Source organism: Alligator mississippiensis, chromosome 1 (genome assembly GCF_030867095.1).
Source record: "Alligator mississippiensis isolate rAllMis1 chromosome 1, rAllMis1, whole genome shotgun sequence".
Classification (NCBI taxonomy): Eukaryota; Metazoa; Chordata; order Crocodylia; family Alligatoridae; genus Alligator; species Alligator mississippiensis.
Window position 1 is genome coordinate 115,392,408 of NC_081824.1, and position 10,344 is coordinate 115,402,751.

Below are 10,344 nucleotides of genomic sequence, written 5' to 3' on the forward strand. Positions count from 1 at the left end.
CCTATTTAATGTAAACAACTACCACTACTATGGAAGGTAAAGCATGCACTATCAAGAAGCAATATTTCCTGACTCCCCCCCCCCCCCAACAGAAATGACATGGTATTTCTTTAAAATCATGATTTTTCTAATGCTGAGGGTATAACATTGGGTTGAATATTAGTGATATATCAGAGAATCATAGAAAATTAGGGTTGGACGGGGTTTCAGGAGGTCATCTAGTCCAACTGTCTGCTCACAGCAGAACCATCTCCAACTATACCATCCCAGCCAAGGCTTTGTCTAGCCAGGTCTTAAAAACCTCCATGGGTGGAGATTCCACAACCTCTCTGAATAACCTGTCCTAGTGCTTTACTAGCCTCCCCATGAGAAAGTTTTTCCTAATATCGAACCTAAATTCCCTTTGCTGCAACTTGAGACTGTTGCTCCTTGTTCTGTCATCTGCCACCACTGAGAACAGTCTAGCTCCATCCTCTTTGGAACCCCCCTTCAGGTAAATGAAGGATGTGATTAAATCCCCCCCCTTAGTTTTCTCCAGACAAAATAAGCCCAGTTCCTGCAGCCTCTCCTCAGAAGTCATGTGCCTCAGTCCTCTAACAATTTTTGTTGTCCTCCACTGGACTCTCTCCAGTTGTCCATATCCTTTCTGTAATGGGAGGCCCAAAACTGGACACACTACTCCAGATGTTACCTCACCAGTGCTGAATAGAGGAGAGAATCACTTCCCTCAATCCGCTGGCAATGCTCCTACTAATGTAGCCATGTGGTAGCCATTACGAGCATAATCTGATTTTGCCAAATGCAATGTAATGCATTAAGTCCTTTGGATAAAGGGAACTAATTGTATTTTATTATTCAATTACTTGAATAAAGTACTATTTGTAGCAGAACACCCACCATGAATATGGATCCACTGAGGCACTATTTTATGTTTATGCGCATAGTCAACTACATGAATACTGAATATCTTTTTCATACTTGTAAAGCTAAATCCAAAGAGGTTTAGGGATTGAAATGCATCATATTAAAATGCCTGTTTTTTCAGTACCCTTCTGACCAGTGAAGAGCACAATCCCAAATACTCTTCCAAGTATGCAAGGCGAGTTAGGCCTGTAAGGCTGAGATTCATAGAAGAAAACAAATTGAGGAGGGACCACCTAATCTGACCAGTAGGAAATATAAAGAAGAGAGGCAGGTTTCCATCCACCTGGGATTCACAGTACCATCTCCTAGATTTAAGCATTTAAATACTTCTGTGGACTTCCCACTTGGTATCTTACCATCTTGATTCACATATTTTACAAAAAAGTTACATTTTGCAGATAATAAGTCATAGCCATGAGACAGTTCTTCAGGTAGATACACACACATCCTAGTTGCCTCTTTATACCTCTGCCACCTCCCACTTGGCATATAATACTGAAAGGAAAAGATATGAAGATCCCTTCATGAATCATCTGCTTCAGTGGCAGCAGTCAGCTAGATATTGTACCACCTCTGCTGCTCACCATTCTGCTGGGTCCCAACATAATCTAAGGCAAGGAGGATGGATTTAGGATGATGGAAAGCTGGTCTTAATTGGTCCTCTAAGGCAGCTGCCTAAGTAACAGCAATCAATTATAAGGAGTACTGCCAGTAGTTACACTCTTATTCTCTTATTCACTGAAGGTTTTTGAATCTGAACATTACCTCCAGATACTGGCTTGCAACACAACAATATATTGTTCCTCTTCTAGGAGTGATTTCTCTGAAAGCAGACTTTTATTAGTATTTTTACTGTCTTAACACCTACTGTATGGACCTCCTCATGAGTTTAGGAATGTGAGGAAGAGTCTTGACAAAGATGGTGTAGTGGGCAAAGTTCAAGTAAAGAGGTCAAAGTCTCATGAGATGTATAATGTATAAAGTACACTGTGGATGTATAATTTACCAGATGGTTATCACTATGGTGTATATTTCTGTCTTCCTACTTGGTGTATTTATCACTGATGTTTACTGGAAGATGAGACATTTCAGAGCCATTCACTATCTATCCTCTTTGCAGACTTGTGGAGATGGGGTGAGACTAGTCCTAGATGACAGGAAAAGGGCAAATGTAGTGCCCATCTTTAAAAAAGAAAAGAGATCTGGGGAATTACAGGCCTGTCAACCTGACATCAGTATCTACAAAATTCATGAAGCAGGTCCTCAAGAAATCTATTGTGAAGCACCTAGGTGAGAACAAGGTGATCAGGAAGAGCCAGCATTGATTCACTAAGAGCAAATCATGCCTGACCAACCTGATTTCCTTCTCTGATAAGATGATTATCCTCTGCAGATGAGAGTAGAGCAATGGATTTGATATACCTTGACTTTACCAAGGTTTTTGACAATGTCTTCTATGACAGTCTCAAGTAGTCATCAATGGCTCAATGTCTTGTTGGGAGGAGTTTCAAGTGGGGTTTACCAGTGTTCCAATTAGGGTCAAGGATTGTTTAATATCTTCATTAATGATTTAGATGATGGCATTTAGTGCACTCTTAGCAAATTTGTGGCTAACACCAAGTTGAGTGTGTGGCGGGCCAGTAGGGGGCGAACCTGCGTTGAGTCACCCACCTCCCTGCACCCAACCACCTTCCAAGCTCCGAGTGCCTCCCTTGGGGTGCCTCACGTCCGGCTGACCCCTTCCCTGGAGCACATCCGCTAGCCTGGGGTTCCCGCTGCCACCATCCAAGGCTCTGGACTTAATTCTGGCTCTGCACCTCTGCACACCTTGGAGAACATAGGCCTGATCGTCCAATGGGTCCTAGACCCAATACAAGCACTTGGGGCACTTCCCCAAGTCAGGGGCTTATTAGGAAAGTCTCCCTTAGTCTGCAGACCTAAAGGCCCTCCTAGGCATAATTTAGACCCACCCCTCAATAAGTCTCCCACACCGGTCACAAAGGAGAACTTTATTGATTACAGGGGGTAGGGTGGAAACAGGGTAAAAGGTAGAACAATATCATAGAAATATTAGAGGAATATCAAAGGGATCCCATAGAGCAAACTACAGTGGCTGAGGTAGCCGTTTAAAAACGCATCTGAATTACTGTAAGCTAAATATCTAATCGGATCTCGAGTAACTTACTCACACGCATCATCCAGAGGTGGCTGGAGTTTTCCTCTGGAGGCAGGTCACTCTTGGAGCATGCGGTGATGAGGAGAGAGCCAGTTTCAGATTCACCTGGATGACCGCATAGCTAATGGCTGCCCTTCTTTCTGGCTCGGGCCCTTAAATAACCTCTCTGACCTCAGCAGCCTGGTCCAATTGAGGCTGCCAATACTGGCCACAAGCCAACCAATCTACCAAGCATCCTTGGCTACCTGGACCCGTGCGCAGGGCCAGGCCTTTCCCCCCCCTCTGCCCAGGTGACCAGAGCATTCAGGCACCAGGCTTTTGTCATGTAGACAAGGTGGGAGATCCCCGCCCTGAGGGATTCAACACCAGCCTCTCAGGCTGGCAGAGACAGGTCTCTGGAGAGGGGCACCGACGGTGGCATTTCTGCCACAGGGTGGAGTTGCCGATACTCTGGAGGATAGGGCTATGATCCAGAATGACCTGGATAGACAAAAGAAATGGTCTGCCTTGAGTAGGGGGCTGGACTAAATTACCTCATGAGGTCCATTCCACCCCTACTTTCCTATGATTCTTATAATTCCTATTCTTCCTTAAAAGAGCCATTGGAAACCAGCCATTAACCAACCAACACGTGGGAGCTATCTTTATCAGTTTATGTAAGACAATCAGAGGGATTCACTTGTCTGTTTGCACAGTCAAGGAATAGCAAACAACAAAGGAAGATTGGTATTATATAAAAGGCATTTACCAAACTACCAGTAACGTCCTGTTTCAGCAATGGGGTTGAGAGAATAGGAGTCTGTAGTGCTTTGTAAAATGCTTTCCCATTCCACTTCTAAGCAGTATCTTCCATCAATGACCAAGATATTCCAACTTTCAGTTTTTCAGAATGTATATGCTATTATCCTAAACCCATCAAGGTAATTTTGTATAGATGATCTAAATAGTTTAAAGTTTAATACATTATGCTTTCATGATCAAGGTACTGTACTTATGGTCAAGGTACTAATTTAAAGAATCATTCTTCATACATAGTGGGTGTGTCTACATGAAATGCTACATTGCCATAGCAACGACCTACAGAGATGTAGCTCATTGCTGTGGTGACAGTGTCCGTGGGCACTAATTGTGATGCCACTGAAACTTTATTGTAGCAACAAGCTACATCACCATAGCTCGTTGCTATAGTGATGTAAGGTCGGAAACAACCCATGTACCACTGGGACTGCACTTGCTTCAGCAACACAGTGCCAACTGCACAGTTAAGGGCATGTGTAGATGTGCCCACTGGGTGTCTTATGAATTAGGACAGATAACCAATGGCAGGCTGTGCCCTCAAATTACCACCTCAGCCACAACAGTACACTGCAAGCTGTTTAGAATTAGCTACACAAGAGTAGTTTGATTTCTCCTTGTTAAACATCAATTCTAAGAATCTGAAATTTGGACTGTCCTGGTAAAGGAGGGAACATACCAGTCAATGTAATGCCCAATGTATATGGGTACCCACACTGGAAGTACTAAATTTAATGTGCATTAGGAAAAGTGTATTAATGTACATGTAGATGTACCCATTGAGTGGTATGTAACATGAGAATTGACTGTTTCCTCATGGGCACCCATGGAAGGAAGGGGGTTGGGCAGGATATTGTAACAGCCCAGCAATCTTCATGGATTTGAATTAAATTGAATCCTGGAGTAGCTGGCAGCTGGTGCAAATTAGAGTAATTGTGAGGTTGCCTTAAACTTCATCAGAAACTGGAGCTTTTCAGGAACTTCATCAAGAACAAAAAAAGTGAAAAATAAGTAATGGTAAAAAGCCAAATTTGCTTGTTCCTCTCCCTGAACATTGAATGCAGCATTATTTTTCTCCACTGTGTCAAACGAAGTGCATTTCTCCCAAATGCTTAGTTTTTTATTAACATTTCCAATTAGTTTGATATTTTTGGCAACCCTGGCTGGTATCATTTGTCTGCCAGCTTCAGAATGTAAACAGAATTTCAGCTTGAGAAAGGATCCAAGAATATAGCAGACTTTCCCAAGGAATTCCTGGGCTCCACATGGGAATGCTTTCTATTGCTCTACTGTGTTTCCTGTTTCTCTGCTACAAAAATATCAGAGTGGCATTAGGCTCAAGTGGGATTTTATTTGCTCTAAGGGAAATAAAGAAAAGAGAATATATTTTCATGATGTTTTTAATCATTCAGATTCATATTGATATTCTTACTACTAACATTTAAAGAGCAAGTGTGAAGATGAATACTTAAGCTTACAAACAATACCTGCTCAAAAGTTGGTGGAGACAATTATCTTAAATTTTGGAAATCATGCATCATAGCACTATAATCTTGAAATAAAAGTGTATTGGTTTGGTCATAGTAATTTCTTTCTTCACTGTTAAATTTATATTTGTTGAGTCATTATTAAATCCTCAGAGTTTTGAAAAGGAAATGCATCAGCAACAAAAAAGTTAAAAAAAGACACTAATGTCTGGAGTATGCTGGATCACATAAAACACCTGGAATTCACGCCTGTGGAAAAAAGATAATCTTAATGGAAAACAGCACATCAAGAAATGGAAAACCTTTGGCCTAATTTCAAACTCACTGAAATACTGTACTCAATATCATAGCTTGAAACCAAATGTAGGTATATGAAAATAAAACAAGGCAGGGAAACAAGAAAAGTTAAAATGCAAAAAGAAAACTAATCCTTGTTGAAAATCCACTGACTTCATACTACATTAGTACAATATGTTCTGTGTAGGGTACTGTTTGTACAAGTCCACCTGGGTTGGGGAAAAGGCACTTTTATCCATTATACCAGTAGTTCCCAGATGTTCCAGACTCAAGGTATACCTTTTTGATTCAAGGCAGCCCTCAGGAAATGTCAACTCCTAGCTTTCGTTCATTTTGACTACTGAAAAAGAGTAATTCTTCTGTTGCCAAGAACCCAGAAAGACTACAGGTCAGAATATTTTTGATGCTGTTGATTCCTAATTGAAATCTGGATGTGTCTTGTGAATCATATACAGGTGATGGCACACACAACTGTGCTAATACTGCACAGCACCCCAAAGCACCCTTAAAAGGATTTCTCAGAACCCTGGGGTGCCACTATACCCTGGTTGATAATCATTGCCATATACAAAGCACACACTTCCTTTTAGCTAGAATTCAGTCTTAGAATTTAATCCCTCCTAGAAGAAAAAAAAACACATTTCAAATAGCAAGAAACAGGAAACAAAACAACAACTGAACTTTATAAACTTTGAAAAGGTCTCCAAGTAAGCTGGGAGGTTTGCAAAACTTAAACATCCATGAAGTTTACCCACCCTTATCTACAATGCTCAGAAGGAAAAGGAACTGTACTAAAAGAATACTCCTTGGACATATTCATATGATTTAATATTAGGAAATATTACTGTTAAAGTGCCTTAGATTCAGATCTAGACAGTATTACTCAAAAGAATGGTTTAGCTGTAAGGGTAAAATAAGAAGACATGCCAAAAACTGAACTAACCTGTATTGGTGCAAAGCTGAAACAATTCCATTGTGGTTCATTTGCAATTATTCCAGATTTAAGCCAGGATAACAGAAGAATGAAGGAAGTGACTGACACCTATTTTTCCCACAGCATATACTGTATTCTGTAGTGTAAACAGTGCTCTTTCTGCAAGCAGGAAGAGTCAAACATAGCTAAGTGCATACCAAAGTGGTATTTTGTACTGTTTTTTCCTGAAAGCATTGTATGTAGCAATGTGATAGCACATCTTCAAAATATAGAAAAGTCAAGCCTTTCTCAAAGTACAATGAAATAAGAGTTTTAAACATAAAAGGAGCACACACAAAAAATCACCCACCCCCACTCCAGCAAAAAGGCAACACCAACTGAATGATGTCAGAATATAGAGTTTAATCTCCTTATCTTCCCTGGGGTAAAGTTCCTAAAAAATCAGTAGCTCTTGTATGGGGTGTAAGAGTGCATTTTGTTAGCTTCACTCATCAATAAAGGGCCCCTCCCACCAAAACTGATGCTAGAATTCCTAGTGATTCAGTAAGAGTAGGAGCAGTCTTCATGACTTTTAATAGGGGTGTACGTGGTAGCCGTGTTGGTCTGAGACAAGAAGACATACAAAAAACTAGAACTCTTGGTTCCAAAATGATACCTTTTATTAGACTAACTGGGAAATCAAAATAAAATTTTCTTGCAATGAAGAAAAAGGATAATTTTTTTGTGATTTTCCAGTTGATCTAATAAAAGGTATCATTTTGGAACCAAGAGTTCTAATTTTTTGTATGACTTTCAATACATATTGGTAAATTATCTAAATTACAGTGGTGAGATTGATAGTGAGCAATTATTTTCACACACTTGTCCCATTTACAATCTGCCATTTGCACATTTATGTGTACAAAACAGACTTGTGTATCCAATAAAATATTGAAACTCGGATTGCTGATAACTTTCACTGAGGTGAATGGGTGTTTAGGGATTGTTGGATTGAAAGCAGTTAGCAGATGTTCATTGGTGTCCCTTGCTTTGGAATATCCTTCATATACAAAGATAAAACCTGGGAAAACAGTAAGAAATAAGAATATATAATCTATGGCAAAGGTTTTAGAAATGATGGCCTCCTGCAAACAGAGTTTTGCTCATTCCCTATGTTGTTCTGTTCGTTGCTATAATTGAATGGCATTATGAAGATCTTTTTGCCGCCTACAGTACTTCATTATGTAAAATCCAGCAGAATTAGTGACACAACTTTTTAAGTATTTAATGAAGAACATACTGCTTTAAAGTTCTTTTCTAAGTAACGTGTATGACTCGGAAGCTTACCGTACTCTCTCAGTAGTCAGTTCCTCATAAAAGTCAAAGCAGCCTGTGGTTACGATGCTTTAGCGATCTATTCCATGTGTATCCCACTATTTCAGCTGTTACACACTTGAGTCTGACTTTCGCTTACAGCCTGTTGGAAAAATCTTACATTAGGGTGACGTAAACACTTAATATTCAGAGAAGATAAGCAGGTAATAAATCATTCCTGAGCCGGGCAAACAACTCAGGGAAAGATAAATGCCTTTGTGTTAAATCAGAGCCAGGCTCATGGCAATATCCATGCTAGGGAAACACAAATGTTTATTATGAGCAAATCAGGGGCAGGGCTAGTAACACCACTTCTTATAAAGGTAACCTGACACATCCTATTACTGATCCTGTTTCCGTTACTTATCATTTTGCTGGAACTTAACTGTTTGGGCTGAAATTGTTGATGCTTCAGGATAAGTATTTTTGAACAATTTCATCCCAAATGATTTGGCTATTTTTGAGAGCCAGGGTGGTAAAAACATCTTGTTTTTTGAAAATTCTGGTGATGTTTCAGTGCTCTTACACATCTGAAGCTTGTGATAGGGACCTGAAATTAGGAAGAGGTGGTGGCCTTTGTGCCCTGGATGTGCCTTTTGTAATCCCCATTGAAAATCTGCCTGAATTTGACCAAGTTATTCTTGGTCTTTGAAAGATTCTATTCACACATACTCACTAAATATACTGCAATGCTCTCTGTTCCCTCTGAGCATGATCCATCCTCTCCAAGCTCTTAGTGCTGACCTCACTGTGCGTGAACCATCCCCATAAGTAAATGACCATGTGCCAGTTCAGGCCATGGGATCTCAGGGAGACTTTCCCTGTAATGGCTGCTTTGATCTGCTTTGGGTTAGGGCTGAGGTCAGACAACTAGAACTGATCAATCTGTCTTTACTGTGCTCTTCCTGATGGCCCTGCTGTCTCAAAGGCAGGCTAAAGGAAACAGCCATCTGATCTGAATGCAGCAGGAACAAAATCTGATTCAAAGTGATAAGAAAGAATTAGATTGGAAGTCTGGCAATACTATGGAGAAATAAGAAGAAACAAGTGTAACTGAGAGTTAGGGGGAGGAAAAGTAGGACTGGATGGATGAACAGGGATATAGGGAGCGGTAGCCAGGGAGGTTATCAGAGATGGTAGAAGAAGAAAGATCTGAAAAGGAGCTGAGGTGTGGAAGAGACCTGGAAATGTGTAGACTCAGAGACTGATTCAGGAAGGGAGACAAGAACTAGGTGGATGGACCTCCTTTGAAAATACATCAGGGTTGTATAGTAAAAGAGTGCATTATATTCTACCCAGTTTGTTGCTGAGATGGTTGTCTTTTAAAGAGAAAACTGTGGGATACAATCCTATGTTCCCCCAAGAACTAGGGCTACAAAATGTGCCCTATACTTACTGCTTCCATAAAGAAGGAGGATCCAGGGAATTACAGACCAGTCAGCCTTACTGCCGTCCCTGGAAAATTCATAAAGCAGGCCTGAAGAAATACATTTTTAAGCACTTAGAGGAGAGGAAGGTGATTAGGAACAGTCATCATGGATTTACCAAGGGTAAGACATGCCTCACCAACCTGATAGCCTTCTATGACAAGATGACTGATTCTGTGGATATGAGGGGGAGCAGCGGATGTGGTATACCTTGACTTCAGTAAAGCTTTTGATATGTTCTCCCACAAAATTTTCATAAGCAAGCTAAGCAAGTACAGGATGATGAATGGATTGTAAAGTGGATAGAAAACTGGCTGAATCGTCAGGCTCAAATGGTAGTAATCCATGGTTTAATGCCTAGTTGGCAATCAGTATAAAGTGGAGGGTAGGGATAGGATTCAGAGGGCACATCTACACATGGTAATTTAAGGTTCATTAGCCATTTTTAAGGTGCTAAGGGTGAAGGTCTGCATGTGTATACCCTTAATGTAATTAGCCTTAAAAATGGCAATTTTAGGCTAATCATGCCTAAATTTGATACCTGCATAAAGCAGGTATCAAATTTAGGTGTGATTAGTTAAGGCACCTTAACCCACATGTAGACACCTTAAGGCAACTTGACATTGTCTATGTGATTGAATGGGCCTGAGCCAAGCCCGCAGGGCCTCTCATTGCCACCAGGCACTGCTAAGAAGAAGATGCTATGGGTGGTGTTCTGCAAGGTGCAGGTGCTGGAGCTGGAGCAGCGGTTCTGGCAGCAGTGGTATGACTTAGGACTAAGTTGGCAGAAAGGGCAGGAGGCATGAGGGCTCTTGTCAAAGCACAAGGGAAAGGACCCCCCATGACTCCCTTCAGAGGAAGGGGGCAGTGCAGGCAGGGACTTTGCCAGTGGCCTGCATCTCTCCCTTGGGGTGGTAATGCAGCCCAGCAGGGGTGGAACACCTCACTGCT

At 41.0% G+C, this 10,344-nt stretch overlaps 1 protein-coding gene across 4 annotated transcripts in view; it reads right to left on the bottom strand.

The window, feature by feature from the left end:
• The window catches only part of LOC106737303 (trace amine-associated receptor 1), a 31,158-nt gene extending 21,094 nt beyond the window's left edge, over window positions 1–10,064 (bottom strand). The window contains exons 1-3 of one of the 4 annotated variants that reach the window (XM_019479679.2): window positions 9,363–10,064; window positions 7,940–8,069; window positions 6,623–6,772 (exon numbers count right to left, since the gene is read on the bottom strand). In XM_019479679.2, the coding sequence (XP_019335224.1) occupies window positions 6,623–6,653 (31 nt within the window). In that variant the 5' untranslated portion in view covers window positions 6,654–6,772; window positions 7,940–8,069; window positions 9,363–10,064. Of the gene's footprint in view, window positions 1–5,265; window positions 5,632–6,622; window positions 6,773–7,939 lie in introns of those variants that run through there. The other 3 variants (XR_009454989.1, XM_059713152.1, XM_059713161.1) reach the window with 3 other exon arrangements.
• Window positions 10,065–10,344: the final 280 nt, after the last annotated feature.